At 41.3% G+C, this 18,780-nt stretch overlaps 1 protein-coding gene and 1 long non-coding RNA gene across 33 annotated transcripts in view; both read right to left on the bottom strand.

The window, feature by feature from the left end:
* LOC126999773 (ATP-binding cassette sub-family C member 5-like) overlaps positions 1 to 18,780 on the bottom strand; it is a 43,130-nt gene that overhangs the window by 22,292 nt on the left and 2,058 nt on the right. For 3 of the 22 annotated variants that reach the window (XM_050862642.1, XM_050862664.1, XM_050862665.1), the window contains exons 3-16: positions 18,177 to 18,353; positions 17,194 to 17,352; positions 16,319 to 16,466; positions 14,974 to 15,113; positions 14,066 to 14,156; positions 13,772 to 13,945; positions 13,512 to 13,659; positions 12,842 to 12,990; positions 8,586 to 8,696; positions 7,723 to 7,833; positions 7,103 to 7,213; positions 2,295 to 2,428; positions 1,240 to 1,363; positions 68 to 264 (exon numbers count right to left, since the gene is read on the bottom strand). In XM_050862642.1, the coding sequence (XP_050718599.1) occupies positions 68 to 264; positions 1,240 to 1,363; positions 2,295 to 2,428; positions 7,103 to 7,213; positions 7,723 to 7,833; positions 8,586 to 8,696; positions 12,842 to 12,990; positions 13,512 to 13,659; positions 13,772 to 13,945; positions 14,066 to 14,156; positions 14,974 to 15,113; positions 16,319 to 16,466; positions 17,194 to 17,352; positions 18,177 to 18,353 (1,974 nt within the window). Of the gene's footprint in view, positions 1 to 67; positions 265 to 1,239; positions 1,364 to 2,294; positions 2,429 to 5,514; positions 5,626 to 5,793; positions 5,905 to 6,072; positions 6,184 to 6,539; positions 6,651 to 6,804; positions 6,916 to 7,102; positions 7,214 to 7,412; positions 7,524 to 7,722; positions 7,834 to 7,997; positions 8,109 to 8,585; positions 8,697 to 10,694; positions 10,803 to 12,841; positions 12,991 to 13,511; positions 13,660 to 13,771; positions 13,946 to 14,065; positions 14,157 to 14,973; positions 15,114 to 16,318; positions 16,467 to 17,193; positions 17,353 to 18,176; positions 18,354 to 18,780 lie in introns of all 22 variants that reach the window. The other 19 variants (XM_050862643.1, XM_050862647.1, XM_050862645.1 and 16 more) reach the window with 19 other exon arrangements.
* LOC126999778 (uncharacterized) lies at positions 10,809 to 12,835 on the bottom strand. 11 transcript variants are annotated; one of them, XR_007753561.1, is made up of 4 exons: positions 12,101 to 12,835; positions 11,723 to 12,058; positions 11,599 to 11,640; positions 10,809 to 11,557 (listed from the first exon to the last, which is right to left on the bottom strand). It is a non-coding gene; the product is annotated as an uncharacterized LOC126999778 (long non-coding RNA). The 11 variants fall into 11 exon arrangements; XR_007753562.1 differs by having other exon boundaries at positions 10,809 to 11,515; XR_007753566.1 differs by having other exon boundaries at positions 11,765 to 12,058.

The raw sequence follows: 18,780 nt of genomic DNA, 5'->3' as shown, positions 1-18,780 counted from the left end.
AAATAAAAATAAATAAAAAATAAATAAATAAAAACAATCTCCCCTCTCGGCATCACATTCGTCTCACCTCTTGGCATCAAACGGCTCATCCAGAAGAATGTTGTCTCTAAGGGTTGCGTTGAGGACCCAAGCCTGCTGCCCCACGTAACCACAGGTGCCTTGCAAGTCCACCTGTCCACTCTTGAGACGCATGTGACCAAGGACGGCACTGATGAGGGATGACTTGCCGGCACCCACGCCACCGCACACACCGACCAGCTCGCCCTAAGGAAGGATAAAACGTCTTCAGTCTGTCCTGTTGTTATTGTTCATCGTAAGGCACGGTAGGTCAAGTCAATGATGAGACAGGTTGCTTACTCCCCAAGTGAACCAGTGCATTAGCGTCACTGTCCACCTCGCCAACCAAGTGTATCGAGAGTTGGAAAGTTTCGTTTAGTCGGCGCAACACCTGTGGTCATATGTCGGAGAGAGACAGAAGGGGAAGGAATTATAGGAGAAGGAAACAGATCCCAGGAGACAGGACACAACCCCTGATTAATACCTGGTACCCATTCACTGCTGGGTGGACAGGGGCGTAGGGTATCGGAAAAGCCGCCGAAATTTTAACGCTCCACCTGGGAATCGAACCTGGGCTCTCTAGGTTGTGAGCCGAGTGTGCTAACCACTGCACCATGAACCCCCAGCCAAGTGTATCGAGCAATGATCCCAACACACTGGTTCGATCCCACTGCTCAGTATTAAGAAAAGTCAATGATATTTTCCATTTGTCCTGAACACCATTAATGTATGAGAGAGTAAAACATAATATTTCTGTCACTCTGAGCTCTTCACTCTAAAGACCAACCCATTTTCAGTAAGTTGTAAATAATTTGAAGTCTTTGGGTAGATTTCTATATAATGTAAAGAAAACATACACAATAAAGACTCAAAGACAGACAGAAACAGGTGTAAATGTTCCCGGCAATAGAGAAGCGTAGTGAACCAATGAACTGAAAAAAGCATTATTGAAATACTCTGGGTTTTAAAATTATTACAAAATCAAGGAGGTGCAGACGCCAGGGAAAAGAACGTCAGAATCTAAATGCAACATACTGTATAAACAAAGAATATATTACACTACATAAATATAAAACTAAATAACATAAAACTTAAACATGACATAAAACACAACACATAATACAATAATAAACACAATAATAAATGAACTTCAACACAGAACTCCTCTCTCCTCCCTTTTACCTTGTTTATGGAGAGGCTGAGTTTAAACAAGACCTCAATGTGCTGCAGCTCCCCGTCTTGAGGCTGGAGAAGTTGGTCGGCCTGGGAAGGTGTTGCGTCATTTTTTACGTCCTTCTTCTTGGCGCTGAAATGAATGCACGTTATTTATCATCGTTATTATGAATGTTATCTATTATTGTTTTTATAAGAGAGGAGTCAGGTAGAGAGGGAGGAGTGCGGACACTATAAGCAGCCTGTTCAGTGGCCCCCAAACACCTGAGACGCTGAGAAAGAGAAAATGAAAGTAATGAAGGAGGCAGACGGAGGAGGATGTTCTACCTACCAAACAGTTATGTACAGACTCACACACATGCAAGAACACACACACACACACACACACACACAGGATTATACAGGATACTAGAGGGATTGGAGATATTGGACAGGGAAGACTTAGTTGTACATGATAGGAGTGTGACAAGAGGGAATAGTAAGAAATTGAAGAAGAGCAACTGTAGAAGAGACATCAAGAAATACAGTTTTCCATACAGAAGCATAACAACATGGAACGGACTTGACGAGGAGACTGTGTGTGCAAAAACAATTCATGACTTTAAAGCCAAACTGGATAATAAGCGTTACGGAGACGGGACACCATGAGCCTAGTACAGCTCTTTTCCTGTATTTTACAATTAGGTAAATACAACTATAGTCTTCCAAATATGTCGAGGCCGGTCTCGCATAGCCTTCCGTGGGTCCTTTCCTCCCCTCTGCTCTGCCACACAGTCCTAATACTATCTCTTCCTCCCATATGTAAGCTGTAGGTAACATATGAGAGGAGAAAATAGGTGTTGGGATTGTGTGGCAGAGCAGAGGGGAGAAATGGACCCACGGGAGCCATCGCCAAAACAGACTCAACAATTTGGTTTCACTATAGGTAAATGCACACAATGGCAAGAGTTGTGTGCCTTCCATCATCAGGTATCCAATCATCCAGTTGTGTAGAAGTAGCAACGCAAAGACTAATTAGAACCCTGCTTCAGACAGTCCTCCATGTGGGGCTCGTCACGGCTAACCTTTTGTTGTTCTTCTTCTCCTTCTGCAGAGACACAGCGTCCCAGCCGAGTGTTGCGTCGTGGAAGGCGACGGCAACACTCGGGTCCTTGGGGTGGCCTCGGTAAGGGGTCAGTTCATCCATAAGAAGCATTCTCTGAAAAGTTGTTTATAAAGGCAGGTCAGAAAATGCTTCGTAGCAACATACTGAATATTCTGGCAATATAACATTTTATTCCACCTATCTTGCTCACTTAGTTGACTCATTACACATATTCATGCAAAATAACACTATTCAAAAACATGTAGAAGAATTTATTTGATCATCAGATTTCAAGAAGCATTAGAAATATATCAACATTATATTTGTCAATTCAACATGCAAGCATTTACAAAGCCCGTACATTAAAATCAAGAAATACAGTTACGTTGATAAATGCTAGTCCACTCATTTATAGACACAAACTACAAGCCATACTAATTAAATACTACGTCTACACCAATACAAGCAGCTTAAGATTCCAACATAACATCACTGCATCACAAAACAGAGCCATCGGTGTTTTGAAGTCACGCAGACTGAACAAAATCTGCAAATTTAATATTGCAACTGATTAAAGGCTTACTACTTACAGCAATATGAAGTATGCTTAATGAAAAGAATATAAATTACAACAAACTTTTTGGTCAATGCTTCCAGGATTAAGTTTACATTAAAAGTATGTGTTTAAAAGCTTCTTAAACATGCGTTACTAGATTCGGCAGGTTTTGTTGACATGACCAAGTGGGAGAGTGAGGGAGCAGTTATGACGGACACACTGGTGACTCAACACATGCATCATCTATGAGGCAAACTACTGACCACTGAGTAATCAAATGAAGCCATCACCTCAACAACAGAGAGGACAAAAAGACCTGCAACCCACAACCATCATTCATGTCTTCTGAGTAACAACACCAACGAAGGTAAAGACGGCAAATACTACAACATTGACAGAAGCTAAATCATCAACGGCACGGCATTCCTTGAGATCAACTACAGAAAATTTTAAACGTAAAGTTATAAGACTCTTGCTGCAAATGATCACAGCACTGACTCATGAATGAACTGGTGCCGAGTTTTTATTCAATGGTTTTAAGCATTTGTCCGGCAGCAGCTTAAAGTGCACCTACGTCACATTTTTAAGTCTCTAGCACGGCAGTAAGGCAGGGAGTAATGCAAAGTCTGCCCTCATTCACAAAACATCCCTTTAACAAACTACGATAATCTATTTCTGTTGTGCAGTGACACACGGTGAAGGGGGAAAGATTTGACCTCTAAGCTTCTCACTCTTTACTTCCAATCTCTTTCAAACTGACTGGGTTCTTCTTCAAAAATATCATGATGGACCCCAAACTATGTCACTTCAGACCAAGAAAAGAGACATGTGCTTCTCCTAACTCATCAACAGCAGAGAGCAAATGATCATTCCAAGGAAAACAGGCTTTGCTAGAGCTGTGAGGTCTGATGAATTTTCCTCCTTGTTCCACTACGGCAAGAAAGTTCTCACATTAACTTTAAATACTTGATGCCAAAACCAGACCACCAAAAGTATCATTAAGTCACATATCTCCACTGAACCACCAAGTTGATTGTTCCTCAACTGAAGAGAAAGAAACACTCCTCCTGTGCCCAACACACAATATTACGAACTACCAATTCAACTCTAAGGAGTGCATCCCCCACCATGCTGTCATGCCACACACTTTCAAGAGACAAACGCTACACACAAAATCAATGCATTGGCTGAGGATCTGCCTCTGCCGGGATCATCAACACTGAACCATCAAGCAAAGGCAGCCTGTTATGACATCACAAGAGCCTGGACTTTCTTGCTTTACATCAGCAAAAGGAACAGTCAGACGATCTAATAACATCCATTGCTATGATTCCGCTGACACACAATGAATCAGCCTAAGCATTGAATATATGCAAAACAACTACAGGAAACCAATACATGGCCACTTCTGAAGTACTCAGAGGTGCCCAGACCACCACTCCCGTGAACAACAGACCCCCTGCCACATAAGCTACATAAAAATATCACACCTTGGGCTCCACAGAGGAACATCCATAGTCTGGAATGGTGTGGCACTCGCCAATTAAGCACGCTTAGCAAAGGATAAGAACAGAAGCTGCCAACATGAGACAATTCACCACTACTTCATCTGCAAGGAGAAATCAGGTGCTCTGAACCAAGGAAATGAAGGGATTTTGCATAAAAACTTGAGCATGCCAGACAATCAAAATAATGATTTAGTCACAGGAAAGCAGCAAAATGGTGCAGAAGTATAACATTATTCTTTAAAGTTTCCTCTTGGTCAGAAAATTAGATAATTGTTTTTATAAGATCATCATGAATTCCTGTCATTACTGAAACTCGCTTCAGGAGGTTCAATAATTCATTATAATTTTGTGCAAGGAGGAAACGTGAATCTCCATAGATGAAGTACAAGAACATCTTCTGTGTGTGATGTTCATGACCACTCAGCCTTGCTGCCGCCAGCATAAGAAACTTGGTGGCTCCACGTGCCTCACACAACACTTAGCCAATCCACACAACTGATCCAGACAAATGTAAAATACACTTAGCAAAAATTACAAAACTCCTTGTAAAGGTATTCATAAGTCAATAATATCATATGCACTATATTTTACACCTCTTTTCTATTGTCCTATTTGCACAACGTATGTGCCCCAAATGTACACCGGCCCACCGTGATGTATTTTATCGGTGTGAACTGCCATCATTTCAACATGACGACATCTTGACACTACTCCGCTCAGCTTGGTTCTGCGTGCTTCTCAGGGAACTAACAAAGAGTACGGCCACTGAAGGATGAAGACGGGGACAACAAAACATCTTTTGAAAGTAAAATGAGGCATCACAGATAAAAATAAATGGAATAAATGGAATGGAGAAGTCGACAAGGTTATGACTGCCTGCCCTGGCCTGGTCTCTCACATGCTTTGGCAAGGCAGAACAACCGATCCCACCACCACCACCTCAGGCTGACTTGTCCGTAAGTGAAGCCAAGTTAGAAAGTGCAAGCTACAATACATATGACATTGAAATGATAAGTTTACTGTTACAAATAAAAATGTACAATGTAGCAAACTAGCTCTAAGTTAACGCTGGTAACTAGAAGCACAGGATGGATTGTCTCATCACCAAACATGCACACTTCACAGCTCTTGTTCACCTTCACTCTCTCATAGGACTCGTCACCCTCAACAAAGGCTCTAACAGAAAACCTCAGCATATTAAACGATGACCTTCCTAGTCCCAAGAAAAAGGTTATCATGGTCATTGCCTAGAAAGAAAATTCACTCGTTTAAATCAGAACACAGTGTCTCGTAAGGTCAGTACCCTCACTCTGTACGACACCAAACATGCGGAATGTCCTACAAAATTAGTCTTGCCGCACATCTACCTCTATGCAACATCAAGCAGGCATACTCTACACTTCAATCCAATTCACCTTCACTCTCTCATAGGACTCGTCCCCTTCAACAAAGGCTCTAACAGAAAACCTCAGCATATTAAACGATGACCTTCCTAGTCCCAAGAAAAAGGTTATCATGGTCATTGCCTAGAAAGAAAATTCACTCGTTTAAATCAGAACACAGTGTCTCGTAAGGTCAGTACCCTCACTCTGTACGACACCAAACATGCGGAATGTCCTACAAAATTAGTCTTGCCACACGTCTACCTCTATGCAACATCAAGCAGGCACACTAAACACCTCAATCCAATTCACCTTCACTCTCTCAAAAGTCTTGTCCCGCTCAACAAAGGCTCTAACAGAAAACCACAGCATATTGAACGACACCCTTCCTTGTCCCACGAAAAAGGTTATCGTGGTCATTGCCTAGAAGGAAAATTCACTCCTTTAAGTCAGAACAACATAGCGTCTTGTAAGAAGTCAGAACCCTCGCTCTGTACGACACCGAACATGCTCACTCATCTAAATAAAAATAAATCAGCACCTACGAAATCAGTCACGTTGCACATCTAAGCAACACCAAGCATGCCAATTAGTCTAAATCAGAATAAAACAGCATATCCTAAGAAAGCAGCCCCCTAACAGTACACAACACCAAATGTGCCACCTCGTATAAATCATAACAAAACAATGTCAGAGAACGTCCTACGAAATTAGTCTTGCCACACATCTATCTCTATGCAACATCAAGCAGGCATACTAAACACCTCAATCCAATTCACCTTCGCTCTCTCAAAGGAATCGTCCCCCTCAACGAGCGCTCTAACCGAAAACCTCAGCATGTTAAACGATGATCTTCCTCGGCCAATAAAAAAGGTTATGACTGTCATGGCCTAAGGAGAAAGTTCAAGCATTTAAGTCAGAATAAAACTCTCACTCTTTACAATACAAATAAAACGGGATCTCGCAAGAAATTAGTCTCGTCAAACATCAAACTCAGCGCAACACCGAACATGCATATTACGTATATAAGTCGCTCCAGTTCACCTTCACTCTCCCAAAGGAATCGTCCCCCTCCACGAGCGCTCTAACCGAAAACCTCAGCATGTTAAACGATGATCTTCCTTGGCCAATAAAAAAGGTTATCACTGTCAAGGCCTAGAAAGGAGAAAGTTCAAGGATTTAAGCCAGAATGAAACAGTGTCTCCTTAGATATCAAGTCCCCTCAACATACAAACATGAGCACTTGTTTCAATACACATGAAAAAGCACCTCCTACAGTCTCGTCGGACATCTGGCTCTGTACAACACCCAAAATTTATATTCATAGGCCAATCTAGGTCACCTTCACTCTCTCAAAGGAACTGCTCCCCTCCACAAACGCTCTAACTGAAAACCTCAGCATATCAAACGAGCTTCTCCCTCGGCCCAGAAAAAAGGTTATCGTGGTCATTGCCTAGAAAGAAAATTAACTTTTTTACATCAGAATAAAGCAGTATCACCTCAGAAATCAGTCCCCTCGCTATACAACACGAAACACGATCACTCGTTGAAATACAAATAAAACAGCATCTCACAAGAAATTGGTCTCGTCAAACATCAAACCCTGTACAAGACCCAACATGCATATTATACAGGTTGTTCCAATTATTCACCTTCACTCTCTCAAAGGAACTGCTCCCCTCCACAAACGCTCTAACTGAAAACCTCAGCATATCAAACGAGCTTCTCCCTCGGCCCAGAAAAAAGGTTATCGTGGTCATTGCCTAGAAAGAAAATTAACTTTTTTACATCAGAATAAGGCAGTGTCACCTCAGAAATCAGTCCCCTCGCTATACAACACAAAACATGATCACTCGTTGAAATGAAAATAAAACGGCATCTCGCAAGAAATTAGTCTCGTAAAACATCAAACCCTGTACAAGACCCAACATGCATATTATACAGGTTGTTCAAATTATTCACCTTCACTCTCTCAAAGGAAAGATTCCCCTCCACAAACACTCTAACCGATCTCCTCACGCTGTTGAACGAAGAGCTTCCTCGGCCAATAAAAAAGGTTATCACTGTCATGGCCTAGAAAGGAGAAAGTTCAAGGATTTAAGCCAGAATAAAACAGTGTCTCCTTAGATATCAGATCCCCTCAACATACAAACATGAGCACTCATTTCAATACACAAGAAAAAGCACCTCCCACAGTCTCGTCACACCCAACATTCATATTCTACAGACTAAGTCACCTTCACTCTCTCAAAGGAACTGCTCCCCTCCACAAACGCTCTAACTGAAAACCTCAGCATATCAAACGAGCTTCTTACTCGGCCCAGAAAAAGGGTTATCGTGGTCATTGCCTAGAAAGAAAATTAACTTGTGTAAATCAGAATGAAGCAGCGACTCCTCAGAAATCAGTCCCCTCGCTATACAACACAAAATATTAAAGTTGGAAAGTTTCGTTTAGTCGGCGCAACATCTAGGGTCATATGCTGGAGAGAGACAGAAGGGGAAGGAATTATTGGAGAATGGAACAGATCCCAGGAGATGGGACACAACCCCCAATTAATACCTGGTACCCATTCACTGTTGGGTGGACAGGGGCGTAGAGTATCGGAAAAGCCGCCCAAATTTTTCCACTCCGACCAGGAATCGAACCCAGGCTCTCTCGGTTGTGAGCCGAGTGTGCTAACCACTGCACCACAAAGCTCTCCGCACGAAACATGATCACTCTTTATAATACAAATAAAACAGCATCTAGTAAGAAATCAGTCTCGTCAAACATCAAGGTCTGTGCAACACCCAAAGTGCATATGATACAGGTCGCTCAAATTCACCTTCACTCTCCCGAAGGAAAGGTTCCCCTCCACAAGCGTCCTAACTGAATTCCTCAGGTTGTTGAACGAAGCCCTTCCTCGGCCAATAAAAAAAGTTATCACTGTCATGGCCTAGAAAGAAAAAAGTTCACACATTTAAGTCAAAGTAAAACAGCGTCTCCTTAGATCTCAAGTCCCCTCACCATACAACACCAAACATGAGCACTCATTTCAATACACATGAAAAAACACCTCCCATAGTCTCATCACACACCTAACTCTGTACTACACCCAACATTCATAACATACAGATCGCTCCAATTCACCTTCACTCTTGCAAAGGCCCTAAACAAATTCCTTAGGTAGTTAAAGGAAGCCCTCCCTTGGCCCACAAAAAAGGTTATCACTGTCATGGCCTAGAAAGAAAAAAGTTCAAACATTTAAGTCAAAATAAAACTGCGTCTCCTTAGATCTCAAGTCCCCTCACCATACAACACCAAACATGAGCACTCATTTCAATACACATGGAAAAACACCTCCCATAGTCTCATCACACACCTAACTCTGTACTACACCCAACATTCATATTCTAGAGGCCACTCCAATACACCTTCATTCTCCCGAAGGAAAGGTTCCCCTCCACAAACGCCCTAACAGGAAGCCCTCCCTTGGCCCACAAAAAAGCCTATCACTGTCATGGCCTAGAAAGGAGAAAGCTCAAGGATTTAGGTCAGAATAAAGCAGCGTCTCCTTAGATATCGTCTCGTCTATACATTTGTTACTTTCTTCATCGGGTGCTGTTTTACTCCGATGTACTTATTAGCATAACTTGTAGGGCAGCGCTACTCAACAAGCAGCCAACGAGCCATTCTGACCAATGCGTTGTTTTCTTTGACCCTTACAGTCAGACCGAGATGAAAAACTAAATAAAAAGGATCTATATTTAGTCGCTGATTTTAAAGTGTATCTATTTCATCATATAAAAATATAAGTAATTAAGTTGCATCTTAACTGGACTTGACTGGACTTAACATGACAGGATTGCTACTTCACTCATGAGGTAAGATAAGTGCCTGACCCTTCTGTTAACCTGAGTGCCACAATACAGCAACAGCCCAGCTCCTACGGAAACCAAGCAGCCCTAGTGTTGAGAGTTTGCCAATGTGCGTAAACCATTCACATTATTGGTATTTATAAATGAAAGAAAACGTCCTTTAGAAAACCGAGGTGGAGCATTAAAACTAAACACTCATGGTAGTGATGCATGATTCATATTTCTCTTTTCTTTCTGCTGGCAGCAACAAGTGGCTGGGTTGTGTCTGAAGAAATTTGGCTAAGTAATTCTCACATATATTTTCAGGTTTAAGTTGTCACACAAATAATTTTGCATGCCTTATACAACATCCAGGAGGTAATATTTAATTTATCAGTACTTTCATGATTTTTTATTTACTTTAGAAAGTGTTGTGATTGCGGATTTTATAATTTAAACAAAGTTGTGGCTGAGGTTTTTATAACTTAAATAACATTGTAACTGAGGTATTTTATTATTTAGATAATGATGTAACGGAGATTTTTATAATTCAAATAATGATGAGTGAGATTTTTATAATTCAAATAATGATGTAACTGAGATTTTTATAATTCAAATAATGATGTAACTGAGATTTTTATAATTCAAATAATGATGTAACTGAGATTTTTATAATTCAAATAATGATGTAACTGAGATTTTTATAATTCAAATAATGATGTAACTGAGATTTTTATAATTCAAATAATGATGTGACTGAGGTTTTTATAATGTGAATAATGTTGAGATTGAGGCTCATTGTAGTGAAACCAGTCTGGCGAGATCTTTTATGCGTTGGCTTCTGCGGGTCCCTTCCTCCCCGGCTGTCTCTTCCTCTCATATGTTACCAATAGCCAACACATGAGAGGAGGAGACAGGTATTGGGACTGGGACTGGGAGGAGGCAAAACACGATCTCGCCGACCTGGTTTCGCTATCGCCACTTATGATATCGGCACCATGGTTATGACATTAGTGAAGGCTACCCACATGAAGCACATAATATATACAGTAAGTGATTAAGCACCCCGTCACTGCGGTGTTTGGGACCTCCACTACCTTGATGCGCTTCACGGAGATTTGTCCGCCGCGAATTTCCTGTATGGCATAACTTATACAGTCCATGCTAAAGTGTAATTGCCCGGCTAGACCAATATATGACCATGCCTGAGGTAAACAACAACCAAAACATTAATGGCGTTCGGCGATAACAAAAACACAGCAAACTTAAAACATCTGCGGGAAAAGGGATGGTAAGTAACAGAGGAAAAGGGATTGTAAGTAAAGGGAAAAGGGAAAAAGGATGATAAATAAAGGGAAAAGAGAAAAGATAACAGGGATGGCAAGTATAAAAAGGAATGGTAAGTATAAGAGAAATTAACACCTGCAGGAAAAGGGATGGTAAGTAGAAGAAAAATTTGGACATGATAAAACAGATAAAGCTGCAAAAAATCTGATCCTGCAGCAAATAAATAAATAAATAAACAGAAATATATATATAAGTCCCTGGGTGCCTTGAGGGGCCTGGATGCCTGAGGAAAGTGCCATTAGAGAAAATAAGGTACCTAGGTTTGGTCTCTTGACACACACCATTCCAACTTATTATTATTATTATTATTATTATTATTATCATTATTATTATTATTAGAGTAAAGGAGGCAGATCAAGGGCCATGACTAAAAAGAAACATAAAAGCTCACTGGCACTTTGAGAGAAAAAAAATACTCTGGAAAATTAAAAAGGCCAAAAAAATAAAAAAAAGAATTGTCGAAACGAAGAATGTGTATCGATTTTAAGTATGACATATTTTTCTTTATACCGAAGATAATGCAAACTTTGGAATGATGTGTATTAAGAGGCAAACACACTCAATAATTAACCTAATGATGTGTATTAAGAGGCAAACACACTCTATAATTAACCTAATGATGTGTATTAGAGGCAAACACACTCTATAATTAACCTAATGCTGTGTATTAAGAGCCAAACACACTCTATAATTAACCTAATGATGTGTATTAGAGGCAAACACACTCTATAATTAACCTAATGATGTGTATTAGAGGCAAACACACTCTATAATTAACCTAATGATGTGTATTAAGAGGCAAACACACTCTATAATTAACCTAATGATGTGTATTAAGAGGCAAACACACTCTATAATTAACCTAATGATGTGTATTAAGAGGCAAACACACTCTATAATTAACCTAATGATGTGTATTAAGAGGCAAACACACTCTATAATTAACCTAATGATGTGTATTAAGAGGCAAACACACTCTATAATTAACCTAATGATGTGTATTAAGAGGCAAACACACTCTATAATTAACCTAATGATGTGTATTAAGAGGCAAACACACTCTATAATTAACCTAATGATGTGTATTAAGAGGCAAACACACTCTATAATTAACCTAATGTTTGGTATTAAGAGGCAAACACACTCTATAATTAACCTAATGATGTGTATTAAGAGGCAAACACACTCTATAATTAACCTAATGATGTGTATTAAGAGGCAAACACACTCTATAATTAACCTAATGATGTGTATTAAGAGGCAAACACACTCTATAATTAACCTAACTATATGGACTGTACCTGAAAATAACAAAATCAGTAACCTAACACACACGAACATTACCGTAAATTAATAACAAAGCCATAATCTCTAAATTCACACTAACAACTAAGCAAATGAAATCCAGATAAACAAGATATTTTTCAGTGAACATCGTAAACAAAACTCAAAACAGCCAAGTTAAGAAATGCTGGTCTAAAAAAAAAACTTCTACATGATAACAACAACTGTCCAAAGGGTGACACTGGTTATTCAAAGGCTCAGAAACTTACCTTGCAGTGAAAAGTTAAAGAAGTTACCTAAGTTGTATTTCGGTAAAGTTACATATAGACTGCTTTTACTCATCCTTATATTCCTGTTTCTGCTCTTCCTCCTAAGCTATCAATACCAAGTTAAAGAAGTTACCTAAGTTTTTTTTTATAAAGTCACCCATATAGATTGCTTTTTCTCTTCCTTCTCTTCTTGCTCCTCCTAAACTAACCTTACCTCTAATAACACTAACTCACATACTGACTGTTTTACCTCCTCCTCCTCCTCCTATTCCTGCTTGTGCTCCAACTCCTAAACTAACAATATCTAACCATTACCTTGCATAAGATGACCAGCCATGCCTTACCTGCGCTGCCGTGAGGTTGTACCCGGCCCCGATGTGAGCCAGGAAGGTGACGATGGCCGAGATGATGGGCACTGTCGGAGCCATGGCAAGACTTAGGCTTTGAACGTAGGCCGACTTCTCAAGTAGATGCCTCTCACGACCCCGAATTCCTAAAACGATATTAAAAGTTGACGTCTTATGCCTCTTTCTCCTTCACCTCCTCCTCCTCCTACTACTACACTCACTGCTGGACTTAACTGACGCTTCCGTGATTCATTGTAGAGAGTGAAGGAGGGAAGGAAGGAAAAAGGGAGGGGAAACATTTATAAGATGGAGGAAAGGGAGAGCTTCGACTACACTCACTGCTGGACTTAACTGACGTTTCCTTGATTCATTGTAGAGAGTGAAGGAGGGAAGGAAGACATTTGCAAGACGGAGGAAGGAAGGGAGAGAATAGACCATGAGGGGAGAGAGGGAGGAGGAGCTGAAAGAGAGAGAAAGAGCAATACTTGTACCACTTAAACACACCCTAGTGCTTAGACAAATATTAATGACCAATCCCTAACGCACCTAAACATCCCCTAGTGCTTGTAAATACATTCTTTTCCCATTGAGAATAAATAGTTTTCTGACCATTTTTCCCCCAGTGATTTTGTTTGCTTGCTCTGATACAAAGAAATAATACCCATACCTGAAACACTGGTGGCAAAGCTCTTCTCCCAGGCGTACATCTTGATCAGCTTGACGCAGTTGAGGAGCTCGTTCATCATGCGCACTCTCTCGTCCGTGACCGTCACTGTTTTCCGGCGTAGGTACCCAGTGAGGCGGGAAATGCCATACTGGAAGAGAAATTGATATCTTCCATTGATGATGATTATCGGAGCGTACATCTTGGCACCGCAGGGGGGGAGAGAAGGGGAGAGGGAGAGGAACATGCGTGTGACATCTTACCTGGAAGGGGTAGAAGAGGAGGAAGGCAACCATCCCAAACAGCGCCCAAGGTCCCAGGAGCCACAGGATGTAGATCACGCCCCCCACGGCTACCAAGGGCCCTCCGACGATCATGGGGCCAATGACCACAAAATCAAATATGCGCTGGGCGTCGTTTGCGAATAAGTTTATGACCTGAAAGGGAATGTATTTTTATCTATTTAATCAATCAAATCTGTCGACACGAACGGCTGTATTTTTTAAACAAATAAACGTCATCTGATACAGTTTCATGCACGTCACGCATCGACTCACCTCACCCACGCTCCTGTTTCCGAGTGACGACATTCTCATCAGCTTTCTGTAGAGTATTCCAAGGCAGGCAGCTCTCAGCCGAATGCCGTTCCTACGATGAAAAAATGACCATCTGAATAGAGATATACCAATACCAGAATCTACAAACTCTGGATCACAAGACACAGGAAGCACCACCAAACTCTTTATAGACTTAGCCAATAATGGAATCTAATCTTTCAAGTGTATTCTGTCTTCTGGAGGTGTGACTTAGAGGACTTTGATTGCCTAACACTGACAGGGTCCAAAACTGAACTCTTTTTAGGAAACAATGAAAGAGCAAAAAAGAAAACATAGCCTCCTCATCACTGGTCCTGCATAAAACAACACAAAGCTTCATATGGAGGTTAAAAAGATCTAGACATAATGAGGGAAGATTGTAATGCAAAGGAGGATTGGTCTTGAGTAGATTGAGACTGACTAGGACTGGTCTTGAGCAGATTGAGACTGACGGAAAGCCCTGATAATTGCTGTAGATGAATGGAACAAATTAAAGATATATAACTTAGGAAAACACTAGACAAAGCTTCAATTGCTCACCACTAATTGATCAACCATACATGCAGAAAAGGATGACTCACATTAGTTCGGCGAGGACAAGACAGTTTGTTTGTTTTTTTGTTTTTTTTTTTGTTTTTTTTTTTACAACAAAGGAGACAGCTCAAGGGCACAAAAACAGCTCAAGGGCACAAAAAAAGGAAACAATAATAAAAAAAGCCCGCTACTCGCTGCTCCTAAAAAAAAATTCAAAAGAGGTGGCCGAAAGAGAGGTGGAAGGCATTCAACGATAACTGTTATACTACAGATGCAACAAATTAAGCATATATATGTGATTGAAGGAGACACGAGACAAAGCTTCAATCCCTCACCGGTAATTGATGGACCACACCATGCAGAAGAGGATGACACGCATCAGCTCCGTGAGGACAAGGCCGGCCGCCCAGTAGAACCCAACCAGGAGCGGCTCATCCGACGACAACCAACTGATTAAGTAGCGCATGAACGTAATCTGTTGAAAGAAAAAAAATGTTAATAATTGAAATAGCTCTTAGATGATTGAGTATTTCTGCGTTCTGATTTATACAAAGGATTAGCACTGGACCGAGCAAGATTGAGGAGGGTCATCAGAAGTCCGACCTCAAAAACAGAAGATGATTGAGTATTAGATGATTGAGTATTTCCGTGTTCTGATTTATACAAAGGATTAGCACTGGACCAAGCAAGATGGAGGAGGATCACCATAAGTCCGACCTCAAGAACGGGAGAAGATGGACTACGAACAAACAAGATAAGGTAAAGTTCGGGCCATCTCTCTCTCTCTATCTCTCTCTCTGGTCCTTGAGTCTGTGGCAGGAAACAACCCAATACCCAAGACACAGGGCAAATGTGACATTCAGGTTACCACAGTTTACCTTCCCCAGGTTTCCCCAGGTACCCATTTTTAACCAGTCCAAAAGGGAGAATGAACAGCTGGTTGGAGTGTGTACCAACTGCCTGGGTAAACAGTAATAAGCCAGATGTCACACTTCCCCTGTATCCGTAGGTGTTAACCCGATAGCAGCGACGGGCCAAATTTGTGGCTTTACCGTGAACCAGCGACAGGCCAAATTTGTGGCTTTACCATGTATCAGCAGTGGGCCAAATTTGTGGCTTTACCATGTATCAGCAGTGGGCCAAATTTGTGGCTTTACCGTGAACCAGCGACAGGCCAAATTTGTGGCTTTACCATGTATCAGCAATGGGCCAAATTTGTGGCTTTACCGTGTAGCAACAACGGGCCAGATTTTTGCCATGATATAAACCCCCAAAATAGATGATGCATAAACTGATCACAAATGCATTGATATATATTATGAAATGGTTTGTGTGAGTGATGATTTTTTTCTCGTTTTTCTCGTTTAGAGGGACCATTAAGAAACACGATCCCTGCAGCTACCGGGTTAAAGAAGTTACCTAAGTTTGTATTTTGGTAAAGTCACAAATATAGCCTGCTTTTTCTCCTCCTCCTCTTCCTTACCTTTCACAGACTCCAGGGGCAAGGAGACAGAGATGAGCACTGAGGCAACGCACAGCTATAGAGTATGCCCTAAAATTAACCTTTGCCAGGGTCAGAGAGGGCCTTTAATTAAACCAACCTGGCGCACCCTTCCCCTTCCCTCCCTTTGTTCCCCTTTAACTGTGCATGAGGATGATATTTGGGAGGTCAATACTCACAGGTCCAATGAAGCCCAGAATGATGGTGAGGGAGAAGATGAAGAGTCCGAAGATGAATCGTGTCCTGTAGAACTGCCAGAGGACGTACTGGATGGAGGCGCCCTCTTTGCCCTTCCTCTTCACTTCCGCATTCCACAGTATTTCCAGTCTGTAAAGGAAGTAATAGTAGTAGTAGAAGTAGTAGTAGTAGTAGTAGTAGTAGCTTTAGTAGTAGTAATGGTGGTGGTAGCAGTTGTGGTCATCAATTGTAAAAGTTATTGCAAAAAGATAGTAGCAAAAAGGTAGTAGAAGTAGCAGAAGTGGTAGCAGTAGTAGTAGTAGTAGTAGTAGTAGTAGAAGTATGGCAATGGTAGTAGTAGTTGTCTAGTGTAAAAGCAATTTGTAGGAGTAGTGAGTAGTGGGCTTTTTATCATCCATTTCCTTTTTTTTTGCCCTTGAACTGTTTCCTCTACTGTAAAAGAAAAAAGAAAAGAAAAAAGATGATGGAATTAGTCAACAATGCCTTAGAAAGAGAGAGAGGGAGTTAGGGTGGGAGGGGAGTAATTGAGAGGGGAGTGAGAGAGAGCGGAGTAGAGGACCTGGAAACAGTGCTCAGAAGGGAAAGACTGCGATGGTTTGGACATGAAAAGAGGGCAGGGGAGGATACAGTGCTGGGAGTTTTGGAGAGATCGGAGGTAGAAGGAAGGAGACAAGTTGGTAGACCTAGGAAAACGTGAAGGTGAATACAGGAAGACTTGGCATTGATGGAGGAGAGCCATAAAGCGTCCAACCGATGAAGTGAGAGAGAGCGAGGGAGGAGAGGGAGGGCTTAGAGGACAAGTTAACTGGGTGCAACAATGATTCGTTCTCCACAAGTGAGTCTTTGCACACTGTACCTGTCCGTGTTGTATTCACACATGTCGTACTTGGAGCAGAGAGGCACATCATCGTCCTTGAGGCCTGTCTTGTAGGCCTTCCACATCAAGTTGGTGATCCAGGAGATGAAGATGAAGCTGTACAGGCCCGCCTCATCCACTGGCATCTCATCTTTGGCTCTGTGAATAAAAACGATTGTTCAATTATGCTGTGAAGAGACCCTTAACCTTAACCTAACAGCACCCAAAACAGTTGCTATATTTGTGTGCTCTTCATAGTATAGAGCATAAAGTCAAGACTCTTTGTATTGCGCCTCTCATTCTAGTTTCTTTACATAAGTAGTTAATAGCAGGCTTTTTTTGTGTGTGTGTATATTTAACCCGCCAGCAGCGACAGGCCAAATTTGTGGCTTTACCGTGTAGCAGCAACGGGACAAATTTCTGCCATGATATAAACCCCCCGAAATAGATGATGCATAAACTGATCACAAATGCGTTGATATATATTATGGAATGGTTTGCGTGAGTGATGATTTTTTCTCATTTTTCTCGCCTTTAAGAAACATGATCCCCACAGCTACTGGGTTAAATGTTTTGCCCTTGAGCTGCTTCCTCTGCTGTAAGATAAAGGTATTAACACATCATAGAGATAACTGTTCAAATCATGTCCACCTGAAATTGACCCTCTTTTGGGCACTCTACTCTCTGACATAGGAACAGTACTTAGCAGGCTTTTTTGTTTTCATTTGTTTTAGCCCTAGAGCTGCTTAATCAACATTGCCAGATTGTCTTACTCAGCCTCTCATATTTACCGACTTCCAACCCAAAAACTGTCTCGTGGACCCCAATAAGGAGATTCACTTATAATTATCGTTAAAATAGTTAATTCCTGATGTTCCTTGGCAATAGTTAGGCGTCAGAAACCAGTAAATACTATGCTCTGAGTACGATAAGCTGGCAACGGTGTGCTTAATTAACTGACAAAAAAATCAATGTAGGCCCACCTGGTTGATTTTCTCACAGGTATGAAGTGCTTTGCCGAGCGTCTGTACCGGCGGAGTGACTTGTCGGGCCGGTACTTGACAGCCACCTCCCCGTAGCGCTCATGTCGCAGATCCCTCGCGATGGTAGACTCGTTCAGTGAAAAGCCGCGCTCCAGGGTACACTCCATACCCATGTACCTGAAACCAGTGACAAACCAGACTTCAATGCATGGCTTCTCCAACGCCCAATGCTGCGGAAATATCCAAAACTATAAATATAAAAAAATCTGAGGTTTCATTCTGCGTAACTGGGTGCTTTTATTCCTGATCAAACATTCAGGGTATCAAAATCATTTACTGAACATTCCAACACCCAATGCTGCCCAAGTATCCAAAACTATATATATAATAAAAATCTGAGGTTCCATTCTGCGTAACTGGGTGCTTTTTATTCCCAATCAGACTTTCAGGGTATCTAAAATTATTTACGGAACATTCCTATATTCTTAAATGTCACCTTAAATGATTTGAAACTACTGATAAAACTATACTACGAAATTGACCTCTCTTATGGCCACTTATTACTTTTGTCTTTGCGGGAATGCCGATTAGCGGGCTTTTTTTT

The sequence above is a fragment of the Eriocheir sinensis genome, chromosome 17 (genome assembly GCF_024679095.1).
Source record: "Eriocheir sinensis breed Jianghai 21 chromosome 17, ASM2467909v1, whole genome shotgun sequence".
Classification (NCBI taxonomy): Eukaryota; Metazoa; Arthropoda; class Malacostraca; order Decapoda; family Varunidae; genus Eriocheir; species Eriocheir sinensis.
This window is presented reverse-complemented; position numbering and strand designations above follow the sequence as displayed.